Source organism: Petromyzon marinus, unplaced genomic scaffold (assembly GCF_048934315.1).
Source record: "Petromyzon marinus isolate PM22_M1 ecotype Great Lakes invasive population unplaced genomic scaffold, UKy_Petmar_22M1.pri1.0 PM_G_Scaffold_33, whole genome shotgun sequence".
NCBI classification, from domain to species: Eukaryota; Metazoa; Chordata; class Hyperoartia; order Petromyzontiformes; family Petromyzontidae; genus Petromyzon; species Petromyzon marinus.
The window spans coordinates 1,282,956-1,296,336 of NW_027422906.1; the positions used below are offsets into that span (position 1 = coordinate 1,282,956).

The following is a 13,381-nucleotide window of genomic DNA, read 5'->3' on the forward strand; positions in this document are numbered from 1 at the left end:
GCCTCGATACTGACGTGTAAATGGTGTGGATATTATTTTTTTCTGTCTGCAGCTGACGCTTCCTCTGACGCTTCCTCCGCAGAATTGGTCTGATGGAGCAAATGCACTCAGCGCAGCTCGGTAGGACAAGTCAACAATGCGACCAGCATGCATACAGCACGGATCGGACTGGAAATTTGACACGGCACCAGAGAACTCGCACAGGAGAGAAACCCTTCAAGTGCACTGTGTGTGACAAGGCATTTTCAGATTCATCGACTCTTAAAAAACACCAGAGAACACACACGGGAGAGAAACCCTTCAAGTGCAGTATGTGTGTGAAGACATTTTCAGATTCATTTGCTCTTAAAACACACCAGAGAACACACACGGGAGAGAAACCCTTCATGTGCAGTGTGTGTGGGAAGGCATTTCCAGATTTATCTATTCTTAAAACACACCAGAGAACACACATGGGAGAGAAACCCTTCAAGTGCAGTGTGTGTGGGAAGGCATTTTCACGGTCATCTGCTCTTAAAACACACCAGAGAACACACACGGGAGAGAAATCCTTCTTGTGCAGTGTGTGTGGGAAGACATTTTCTGATTCATCTGCTCTTAAAAAACACCAGAGAACACACACGGGAGAGAAACCCTTCAGGTGCAGTGTGTGTGGGAAGACATTTTCAGATTAATCTACTCTTAAAAAACACCACAGAACACACATGGGAGAGAAACCCTTCAAGTGCAGTGTATGTGGGAAGGCATTTTCAGATTCATTTGCTCTTAAAACACACCAGAGAACACACACGGGAGAGAAACCCTTCAAGTGCAGTGTGTGTGGGAAGGCATTTTCACAGTCATCTGGTCTTAAATCACACCAGAGAACACACACGGGAGAGAAACCCTTCATGTGCAGTGTGTGTGGGAAGGCATTTTCACAGTCATCTGCTCTTAAAACACACCAGAGTACACACGGGAGAGAAACCCTTCAAGTGCAGTGTGTGCGGGAAGGTATTTGCACATTCATCAAATCTTCAAGTACACCAGAGAACACAGAAGCATCAGAAGATCCACAAGGAGTGGAGTCTGAAATCAGCTTGTGAAAGTCAAAGTGCCGCAATGTGCCCACCCCTCATGAAACACGAACCGGAAGAAAATCCCAGCTTGGACACTTTTAAAGGTATCGAGGTGAAATGTGAAGAGGTGATGGTGAAATCTGAAGAAGTGATGGTGAAGAGCAAAGAAGTGAAGGTAAAATGTGAAGATGAAGATTCAACTCCAAAATGGGACCTTCACATCGATGGAGGCAACGTAAAGCAGGAGGAGAATTCTGACTGTGAGGCAGAGCGAGGCAACTCCCAGCAGTTTGTGGAAGTGGAGGTGTGGGTGGACTTCCTCCGAGACAATACAAAGTCAAGTGGAGACCCGGTAGATGTGTAAGCTTGACATGATGTCGCTCCAATACATGCACCTTTGTCACAGGCCTTTAATGACAAGAACGTGAAGTTGGACACTCAGCTCCTAGGTTCAACCTGCAGAGTAAGAGCGGCCAGTCTTTGTGGACCTGTCTGTTGGGTAGATCTTTAACCAGGAGCGAGAGACAATAAGCCCCCAAGCATTCACTATGTTATTATTGCATTTACACGGTGCTTGCTTTATCGCCTCGGCAACTCGGAGTTTTGTGTCGTACCTCGTCTGAAACACTCGAAGAGCATCCCCAAGTAGCAGCTGCCCCTGTGTGGCACAAGGTGGTGGCCCTGCACCGTCCTGCATGTGGACAAGAGCCTGTCAGTAGGGGGCGATGATTGATGCGTCATCTCAGTTGTGTAGTTTGTAGGTAATCTTGATTCGAAGCTTTCGTGACCGCAGGATTCCACACTCTTGAGTTCTTTCGGTAAAGTCACCTCGTGGGTAGAAACATAACAGGTCACGGCGTTGAGATCACAACACAAGCAATCGTCATCAGGTGGGACAACCACAGCAAGAGAAACTGCTGAAGTAGTAGGCGCCTACTCCAGCAGATTCCTCTTATTGCAGCTGTGCTTGTCCCACCTGATGACGATTGCTTGTGTTGCCATCGAAACTCCGTGATCTATTATTTGTAGCGTAATGTTTAGAATTTGCTCAATGATTTAGAATGAATAGTTCATAATAAAGGTTTTTGGGTTAGATCGCGTTATTTATAAATGTGTCGTAACCCTCCACCACCCGACACGGCCAATCAGCAAAAAAAGTCACGTTGACAAAAGACAAATAATTCACTACTTTAGCCCACCGGTGTGTTGAAGAGTGAATCCACAACATTTACAGTTTGAGTAGTACTGTGACGTTTCGCTGGTAAATACATCCAGCATCATCGGGCAATTCGCCAGAATGGTAAAGCCCTCGCTTGCTCCCGGTTTTATATAGAGCAGCAGGGTGACGTCATCACTTAACTCATATCAGGTGCAGTGATTAGAGGCGGAGGGGGGTATTGTAATTATATAATCGATTAGTAATCAGTCATTGGTAATGATTAGTAATAAGTGGTAGATTAGTAATTAGTTGTAATGTGTGTTAGTGATTATATGCTATGTTAGTAATCCGTTAATTAGTTTGTGTTTCCCCTATAAGGAATTGTAATGTGCATTCATGTTCTTAGCTTCCTCGGCAAAGTGACGCTGAAGGGAAACAACAAAACAACAAACATAGATATTCTATTATTTTATTGCTTCCCCCCCAACGTGACTCCACCGAAAGAGCCAAGAACATGAATCACTGCAGTCACGAAAGCTTTAAATCAAAATGTAATGTGTATTATTTAATAATACGCTTCCAGGCCGCACTAAGCCTGTAGCTGTCAGAGTGATTAAAGTTATTCTTATTCCTCTCAATTTCAATGGATTCTCTAATTAGTCTTTGCCAGTAATAATTAGTTTTACACAACACTGCAACATTGTCAAAATCAATTAAGTGTCCTTGTTTACAAGCATGTTCTGCCACTGCCGACAGTTGTGTTTGAGATAATTTATATCTCTCTGATGTTTTTTTAGTCTTACACTGATGTTACGTCCCGTCTGTCCAATATAGCATCTGCCACATAAACAATTAATCCGATATACACCTTCTGTTGATAATTTAGGTAATGCGTCTTTAGTGCAAGATACTAGTTTTTGAATTTTGTGTACTGTACCAAATCTTACTGTAATGTTTTGCTTTTGCAAAACACGGGCTAATCTGTCAGTTACTCCTGAGATATATGGAATTTTTATTGTTTTAACAATCTGATCGCTTTCAGCAGTATTGCTTTGCGACCGTGATTTGGCATTCAGTGCTCTGTTAATTTGAGCATTATTGTAGCCATTCTGTCGTAGTGCGTCTTTAACGTGTTTGATCTCTCTCACTAGACTCTCACCATCTGACACTGTTTTAGCCCGATGTATGAGCATCTTGATAAGAGAGGATTTCTGAGCTGGATGATGATGCGAATCTGCATTCAGATAGGCATCAGTGTGCGTTTGCTTTCTGTAAACGCTGTGTGTTATTTTACCGTTTAGGCCATGTCCAAGCAAAATATCTAGGAATGGGAGTGTGTTATTCACCTCCATTTCCATGGTGAACTGGATGGCCGGGGTTTGTGCATTGAGATGATTTAGAAAATCATTAAGCGTATCTTTACCATGTGGCCAGACAACCAAAGTGTCATCCACATATCTAAACCAAAAAGATGGTTTTAACGTGAATTATTTGTCTTTTGTCAACGTGACACTTTTTTTTGCTGATTGGCCGTGTCGGGTGGTGAAGGGTTACGACACATTTATAAATAACGCGATCTAACCCAAAAACCTTTATTATGAGTTTATATAGGTAGCTCTGCTTAAACGCGTCTCTCTCTCTCCATCCATCTCTGTCTCCACTCTCTCCCTCTCCCTCTCTTCCTATCCCCTGTAGGTTCGGGCCCGAGCGAGTTCCTGCCGGGGATTTGGCTCTTCAGGAGTTGATTCCCCCTGTGGCTTTGTCGGCACGAGGCGACCGCGCGAAGCGTCAAGGGCTCCACCGGGCCCCAAGCTGCCGCCCCAGCACCACCGTAGCAGCCAAACCACCGGTGCTCGGCATGGCCTGTATGAAGGTCTTGCTGGACCGCATGTTGCGCACGGGGTACAGCGTCGTCCAGGAGAACGGACAGAGGAAGTTCGGACCGCCGCCCGACTGGCAGGGGCCCCCTCCCGCCCGTGGCTGCGAGGTGTTTCTGGGGAGGATCCCGCGCGACCTCTACGAGGACGAGCTGGTGCCCGTGCTGGAGACGGTGGGGAAGCTCTACCAGCTCCGCCTCGTGACGGGGCACGGCGGAGAGACCCGCGGCTACGCGTTCGCTACCTACGCGACGCTCGCCCAAGCCACGGATGCCGTCAAGAAACTCGACAAATTAGCGATCCGTCCCGGACGCCGCATTGCAGTCTGCATCAGCGTGGACAATCGCCGCCTCTTCATTGGGGGGCTGCCAAAGAACAAGAAGCGAGCGGAGGTGATGATGGCGATGAGCGGTGCCACGGAGGGCGTGGTGGACGTCAAGATGAGCGTCTGTCGCCGAATCAACTTCCAGCTATGGGGCCGGACCATCAAGGTGGACTGGGCCATCCCGGAGTGGGACACGGTGGCTGCGGCTGCGACAACGGAACACGAGGAGGAGAAGGAGGCGGCGGTGCCAGACCTGCCGGAGCCGGAGTGCACGGGCACCGGCAAAGCCGCACACAGCCTGTTTGAGGGCTGGGGGGCACGGACGCGGCTGTGGTGGGTACCTCTCCACCTGCGGCCCATGCCCATTGCTCTCGAGGCGCTGCCGGAGGCGGCCATGCTGTCGTGGGAGGTGCGGCTGTGGATGCTGTGCCGGACCGCCGGTATCAGCTACCCAATCTTCGAGCTGCACGCTTACTCGGAGCCCGGGATACCCGTAGGCCTCCTCTATAAGGTCTCGGTTCCCGGGATGGGAGAAGGCGCCGGCATCTTCCCTGCATTTCTGAGCTCCAGCGAGGAGGGAGCACGGGAGGTGGCGTGTCAGCTCGCCTACAACATCCTCAGCGATGCGAATCCTCTGAGAATGTGCCCAGCCTCTGCCGCGACACCGCCTCCCAGCCGCCTTTTCCAGGACCTCTCGGCGTAACCCGGCTCCTTCCCCATGACCCGGCAGGTGGTCGCCATGTACTGTACCTGCCCAAAAGCGACATGTACCCGTAGCGCATGTGTCCATTGCAGCGGCGTTCGTCAGACCACTGACGATGTTCTACCCACGAGCCCTCACTTAGCGTTCACTCTGAACCTCACGTCCATTGCGGCGTTCAAACAGCAAATTGTCCGGCCACTCACTCTCCACGTTCACGTTACCGCACGCTCTCCACTCAGCCATCCGCCCCCTTTCCTTTTTCCCTCGTGGGGGGGGGGGGACCACCCCTGACTTCACGTCGCGCCTCTCTCATTTGACTCATCGCTCCGCACGTGTCCTCGTTCGCTCCTTCTCACCAGACCACGCGCCGCTACCTCGCTCGCTACGCACGTCTCACGAAATGACTTTCCACGTTAACGTCTCGTCACTGTGCCGGCTCTTCTTGGCCGCGATTCCGGCTGGCGGCGTGACGGCGACGGAGAGAGATGTCGGCGAACGGCGACACGCCAGGACCCGGGACCCCACGCACGAGCCCCGAGCTCCGGGTCTGCTCCCCCATATATACCCCTAGGCGTGACCTTCCAGCAGGTTACACGAGAGGGCGCGGCCGAAGGCGTGGCTAGGCCCCGCCTCCGGCCACGCCCTCTCGTGGAACCTTCCAGCAGGTTACACAAGAGGGCGTGGCCAGAGGCATGGCTAGGCCCCGCCTCCAGCCATGCCCTCTCGTGGAACCTTGGAGCAGGTGACCGGAGTAACTCGGCTAGCCCCACCTGTTGCCTTTGCCCCAGATGCGCCTCCTTCCCTGATTGGTTCTTACCTCTGTGGCTGTACCCGTGAAGCCCTTGCCAGGCCAGCGGGTGTCACCCTGTCATGTCAGCAGGTGTCACCCTGTGATGTCAGCAGGTGTCACCCTGTGATGTCAGCAGGTGTCACCCTGTCATGTCAGCAGGTGTCACCCTGTCATGTCAGCGGGTGTCACCCTGTGATGTCACCAGGTGTCACCCTGTCATGTCAGCAGGTGTCACCCTGTCATGTCAGCAGGTGTCACCCTGTCATGTCAGCAGGTGTCACCCTGTGATGTCACCAGGTGTCACCCTGTGATGTCAGCAGGTGTCACCCTGTCATGTCAGCAGGTGTCACCCTGTCATGTCAACAGGTGTCACCCTGTGATGTCAGCAGGTGTCACCCTGTGATGTCAGCAGGTGTCACCCTGTCAGCAGGTGGCACCCTGTGATGTCAGCAGGTGTCACCCTGTGATGTCAGCAGGTGTCACCCTGTCATTACACTTTAATGTAAATCGACAACAGAATCCTTGAAGAAAAAAAAAACTCATTCAGGTTTTTTGACATGTCGACGCCATTTCGTTTTTGAAAATGCACGGGAGAAAAATATATTTTGTTCACATCGCATTCTGATGTCAGAACATTTGATTGTTTATCAAATTGAAAAACCCTTGAACAACTTTGCTGCACACGGAGATGTTCGTGCACCGCCTCGTTTCCACGGCCTCTATCCCGGTGCCATTTGTATTTCAGTTCTGTTCCTTCGCCTGAAGAAGGCTACTTGTGTTGTGGCCGAAAACGTCGTGATTTTTGTTGTTTTATTTTTTACCTACGTGGTGACTTTACCGAATAGAACCAAAGAGTACACATACAGCTGTTAAGAGTTTGATGTTTTATTGATTTTCAGTTTAGGTGTTTTTTCCGGTAATGTTTCTGTTAATGTTTCAGTGGAAATAAAGTCCTGAAAAGTCTCTCTCCACTCTCTCTCTCTCCACTCTCACACTCTCCACTCTCTCTCCACTCTCTCTCCACTCTCTCTCCACTCTCTCTCTCCACTCTCTCTCTCCACTCTCTCTCTCTCCACTCTCTCTCCACTCTCTCTCTCCACTCTCTCTCTCCACTCTCTCTCTCTCTCCACTCTCTCTCTCTCCACTCTCTCTCTCCACTCTCTCTCTCCCCACTCTCTTTCTCCACTCTCTCTCCACTCTCTCTCTCCACTCTCTCTCTCCACTGTCTCTCTCCACTCTCTCTCTCCACTCTCTCTCTCCACTCTCTCTCTCTCTCCACTCTCTCTCTCTCCACTCTCTCTCTCTCCACTCTCTCTCTCCCCACTCTCTTTCTCCACTCTCTCTCCACTCTCTCTCTCCACTCTCTCTCTCCACTGTCTCTCTCCACTCTCTCTCTCCACTCTCTCTCTCTCCACTCTCTCCACTCTCTCTCTCCACTCTCTCGGCCGAGCCTCTGCCACTTGTGGTTCTGAGTGTCGCACGCTTCGGATCCTTCTTGCCCTCCTCTGCGGTTGTGTGTGTGACCGACGACGTGTGTGGAGAGCTGAAGGGTAGCGGTTAGCGCTACGCTGCACCACGATCCTGGCGACCCAAGTTCGATTCCCACTCACATCCAACACCGGTGACGATTCTCTGAACCGGTCCAGGGCCTCCCCTAGGTCGACTCCGCCTCAAATGAATACCTGGTGCGGCATGTAAACATCGCCACTAGGGAGACAAAGGCCGCCGGGCGTGGTGCTGGCTACCCACCCCCTCGTGTACCATGCCGGCCTTATAGGAGCTCGTTAACAGCACTTGCCCCTACAGTCTGTTAAGGCTACACGGGGGATCTTTGTCTGTGTGCGGCACGGTGAGTGTGTGCAGCGAGGTTCTCTGCTGGGCGTATCAGAAGGCAACAAAAATAAGGACAACTTGGCAGTCACACAGACACAGACACACACGTGCGCAGAGACAGACACACACATGCAGAGACACAGACATACACACGCAGAGACAGACACACACACAGAGACACATAGACACACACTCGCAGAGACAGACACACACGCAGAGACACATAGACATACACACGCAGAGACAGACACACATACGCAGAGACAGACACACGCAGACACACACGCAGAGACGCAGACACCCGCAGACACATAAACACACACGCAGACACATAGACACACACACGCAGACACATAGACACACACAGAGACACATAGACACACACGTAGAGACATAGACACACACGCAACCACATAGACACACACGCAGAGACAGACACACAGACACACACAGAGACACATAGACACACACGTAGAGACAGACACACATAGACACGCACGCAGAGACACAAAAACACGCAGAGGCACATAGACACACACGCACACACCGATACAGACACACACACAGATACATGCAGAGACACAGACACACACCGATACAGACACACACACACAGTCACACACAACAACAACCGCCATTCGCCACTAAGTGGCGGTGACGTCACCATGACCCTTGTGCCAGGCCATGTGCACCTTGAGGCCAAGTGAAGTGTCGAACGCCCGCGGGCAGGAGGTCACGGGGCAGACCCAGGTACCACGGGTCGACTGACTGAGATGACTGGCTGGTGCACCACCTGTGCCCCCTACTGTGCTAACTTGCTGTGCTTTAGCCACCCGGCGCTCCGCTCGAGACAGACACACACAGACACACAATCACGCAGAGACACATAGACACACACGCACACACCAATAGACACACAGACCCACGCAGAGACACAGACACATACCGATACAGACACACACCGAAACAGACACAGACAGACACATAGACACACGCAGAGACACAGACACACACAGACACACGCAGAGACAGACACACACCGATACAGACAGACACACACACAGAGACAGGCGTGTGTGTGTTGGGATGAGTAAAACAAAACCCATAAAAAGCGTTGTTGTTGTGAGGGAGTTTTTGGTGTTTTCACTTTGGGAGCTCATTGATGAGAGATGTAAACATCTCCAATAAATACATGTCAGTGGGTTCATAATGGCCGTGTCAGAGACACTGACACCCTGGGTTCAAGCCCTGGGTCTGGGTGTCTCTCTCTCTCTCAGTGGGTTCATAATGGCCGTGTCAGAGACACTGACACCCTGGGTTCAAGCCCTGGGTCTGGGTGTCTCTCTCTCAGTGGGTTCAAAATGGCCGTGTCAGAGACACTGACAACCTGGGTTCAAGCCCTGGGTCTGGGTGTCTCTCTCTCAGTGAGTTCATAATGGCCGTGTCAGAGACACTGAGACCCTGGGTTCAAGCCTTGGGTCTGGGTGTCTCTCTCTCTCAGTGGGTTCATAATGGCCGTATCAGAGACACTGAGACCCTGGCACCCTGGGTTCAAGCCCTGGGTCTGGGTGTCTCTCTCTCTCAGTGGATTCATAATGGCCGTGTCAGAGACACTGGGACCCTGGGTTCAAGCCCTGGGTGTCTCTCTCTCTCAGTGGGTTCATAATGGCCGTGTCAGAGACACTGAGACCCTGGGTTCAAGCCCTGGGTCTGGGTGTCTCTCTCTCTCAGTGGGTTCATAATGGCCGTGTCAGAGACACTGAGACCCTGGGTTCAAGCCCTGGGTCTGGGTGTCTCTCTCAGTGGGTTCATAATGGCCGTGTCAGAGACACTGACACCCTGGGTTCAAGCCCTGGGTCTGGGTGTCTCACAGTGGGTTAATAATGGACGTGTCAGAGACACTGACACCCTGGGTTCAAGCCCTGGGTCTGGGTGTCTCTCTCTCTCAGTGGGTTCATAATGGCCGTGTCAGAGACACTGACACCCTGGGTTCAAGCCCTAGGTCTGGGTGTCTCTCTCTCAGGGGGTTCACAGTGGCCGTGTCAGAGACACTGAGACCCTGGATTCAAGCCCTGGGTCTGGGTGTCTCTCTCTCAGGGGGTTCACAGTGGCCGTGTCAGAGACACTGAGACCCTGGGTTCAAGCCCTGGGTCTGGGTGTCTCTCTCAGTGGGTTCATAATGCCCGTGTCAGAGACACTGACACCCTAGGTTCAAGTCCTGGGTCTGGGTGTCTCTCTCTCTCTCAGTGGGTTCATAATGGCCGTGTCAGAGACATGTGGGGGCTACCGTCCCCCGCCATCACTGAATTGTCGGGGCCGGTGCCCACCGACTCCCCCGTTCCACTCACACCGCTACCCCCCGGCTGCTCTGTCAGGTCCAGACTAACGACCCCTAACCTCTCGCCCCCCTGTACCTCTGCCTGGGATGTCGACCGCGTTTGCGTAGTTTAATTAGCGGCTCGTACGCTTCGTGCTTGCGATGCGCTACACTGTGCAACGGCGGGGTGGGGCTGTAAGTGCGCTCGCCAGTAAATCTCCGTACCGCCCGTAAACAAACAGGCGCGGCGCGTGTTTCCCTCCCACCCGCGCTCCACGTGTGCCGACAATAACAACCACGCCCCTACCCTCCGCCCGTAAACAAACCAATCGCACGCGAGGGGGTTGGAGCTGGGGGACGGGCGGGCGGGGTTTCTGCCGTGCGTGCGCCGCTGATTGGGGACGCTCGCTTGGCTCTGAGTTAAAGGTCCCGCTCAAACAGTCGCGCGAATACACGCGCGCTCGGCGCTTTAATTAGCTACCTCGCGATCAGACATTTGTGCGGGTGCGTGACCGCGGCCCAGCCACCCAGGTACGCGATCGCTAAGCACTATTGTGAGCAATCGTGCGGGCACGTAAGCACCCCATGCTTCGTCTCGAGGTGCACAGCCGCGCATACACGTAGACACCCAGCGCACACTGCCCTCCACTTCACACTGCCAAAAGACCACGCAACACAGTTTTATCCCCCCACTAGCGAATTTTATTTACCTGTGATGGTATGGTCAGTGGACGCTAATCTATCCCTCGGAGGTCTTCGAGTCGATTTCCCCTACCGATCGCCCCGCTCTCTATCCTGGATTTAAAACGCCTAAACTTACTCCTCTCTCGCTCGTACTTACTTCTCCCCGATGTACTGACCGCTGTAAGGGAATGAGGCGGCGAGCCTGCTGATGCTGGAGTACGTCTCACGGACGTCTCGGATGGCTGACTCTCCTGCTCCCGGGACCGCGATGATCTTGAACAAGAAGAACCCCCCTGCTACCCCAACCCCCCTCCTTTTATCCTACCTACAACAAAGGAATTTTTTGCTCTTTCCGACCCTTGGCCTCCCGTCCAATCAGGGGCTCGGATTCTCCCGCCCTTTCGATGCCCGGATCCCAGCTCAGGTGACGTCGCCGCAGTGATCTCACCGACGTCCGCTCTCTGTTCTCCCGCTACCAGTCCACTGACCCGTGCGTGTGTGTGTGAGGCTCCACTCGCGGTGGTTCGATGGCCCTTGCCGCGACCATGCAACTTTAATATCAGGTCGCGGCGCCGCAGTGCATGTCAGCTACAGGGGGAAGATCGCCCAATTTCCCGCCCGCAGGAAACCATGAAGTTCGATCCCACTAGGGACTTCTGGACAAAAACCTATCAGCCGGGTGACCTCCCTTCCTGGCTCTACGTGGGGCGTGTGTACGTTCGTGTGGGGGGGGGGGTGGTGAGGGTGCGCAGCGTCGGCGTCGACATCCCCCGGTGGCGGCTTTGCGGCGGTGGGCACGACCTCGGCAGAGCGGCCCTGCTGCAGCGGCCTCACGACTGTGCAGGGGCCAAAACGCGGACGTCTGAGAAGGCACCGGCTCCGGGAGAGTGGCGGGAAATCCGCGGCATAGGTGATGGCGCCGCGGCAGTGGGCGCGGTTCCGCTGGAGCGGCTCCGCTGCGGCGGCACCACAAAGTGTCGATCCACACACACCCACAGACACCCACACACACACATACACCTACCCACACACCCACACACACACACCCACACACACACCCACACAGACAGACACACCCACCCACACACCCACACACAGAGAAAAAGACAAAGATCCCCCATATAGCCTTAACAGACTGTAGGGGCAAGTGCTGCTAGCGAGTAGCACCTGTAAAGGCTGGAACAGTACACGAGGGGGTGGGTGTCCAGCACCACGCCCGACCACCTTTGTCTCCCCCGTGGCGATGTTTACACACCGCACCAGTTACTCATTTGAGGCTGAGTCGACCTAGGGGAGGCCCGGGACCGGTTCAGATAATCGTCACTGGTGTTGGCCGTGAGCGGGATTCGAACTCGGGTCGCCGGGTTCGTAGCGCAGCGTAGCGCTAACCACTACACCACCGCTCCCTACTTTGACACACACACACACAGATAGACACACATGGACACACACAGACACGGACACACACACAGACACACACACAGACACACACACGGACACACAGACACACACACAGACACACACACAGACACACACACGGACACACACACAGACACACACACAGACACACACACACAGATAGACACACACGGACACACACACACACACAGACACACACACAGACACACACACGGATACACACACATGGATACACACACACAGACACACACAGAGACACACACACAGACACAAACACAGACACACACACGGACACAATGTATAAACCTCCACCCACTCGTGCGAGTGATGAATATAATAGTTAAGTGCCAATATGGCCTTGTAAACACGCGTCCACGTCACGTGCTCTCGCAATTAACTCATTAACCCGATTGGCAATCATTGACATCCACGCGCGTGGCTTCCCAGCGTCACGTGGCCGTCAAGGCATCGGCCAATCAATTATGCAAATTAGTGTCGCAATCCCACTGATTGATGAATCAAGGCGGGCAGGCTGAAGGAGGAGTGAGCCTAGTGAATAGTGAATTGTTCACTCGGTGCGTGTGTGGAGCGGTGGCTACCACCGGCGCTGTGGAGGGCTTGTTAATGATCGTTCACTGGACTCGACATTGGTGGTGGTGGTGATCTTGTAAGGAGTTGGGGCACAAAGTGAAGCTTCACCTGGCCAGGAGCACGGTCTGTTGTCTCGAGTTTACGACGTTTGTTATTCGAGCTACAAATAGCCGAGTGGGGGGTGGGGTGTGGACGCGTGGCAGACCCCCAACTCTGTGCGTTCTCTACCGTAGTCTCCAGATTCATAGACGCACTTTCTGGAGAATGTGACCATTCTTAATTTCAACAACAACAGCAACAACAAACACCGCGTTAAGCAGTAGTGGTAGTAATAATACTGTAGCTCTTGGGTTACGTTATGCATTTCGTACAATGCCGAGCCGTTAGGATGTTTTGCGATGACCATAATATTAATGACTTAAAACTGTCATGACTGCAAGAATCACTTTTATGTTTCCTGCCTCAGCAGCTCTCCCGCTATATGATATTGTTATTATTTTTATATTTTTTTTCTATCTACGTGGCTTTACCGAAAGACCCAAAGAATATAATAATCATGTTTGTCAATCATCATCATCATCATCAGCTGCGATAGCATTAAGTGGCATCATCAGTTGAATCATCA

The 13,381-nt window shown here is 52.6% G+C and overlaps 1 protein-coding gene across 1 annotated transcript; it reads left to right on the forward strand.

The window, feature by feature from the left end:
- Nucleotides 1-1,090: 1,090 nt before the first annotated feature.
- Nucleotides 1,091-5,999, forward strand: LOC142915647 (uncharacterized). The gene is made up of 2 exons (XM_076061372.1): nucleotides 1,091-1,521; nucleotides 3,913-5,999. The coding sequence occupies exon 2, from the start codon at nucleotides 4,076-4,078 to the stop codon at nucleotides 5,120-5,122; it is 1,047 nt and encodes a 348-aa protein (XP_075917487.1). The 5' UTR covers nucleotides 1,091-1,521; nucleotides 3,913-4,075; the 3' UTR covers nucleotides 5,123-5,999.
- Nucleotides 6,000-13,381: the final 7,382 nt, after the last annotated feature.

Bases quoted from the DNA above. Each gene is read 5' to 3' on its own strand.
- LOC142915647 (XM_076061372.1), top strand. From the start codon at position 4,076: ATGGCCTGTATGAAGGTCTTGCTGGACCGCATGTTGCGCACGGGGTAC.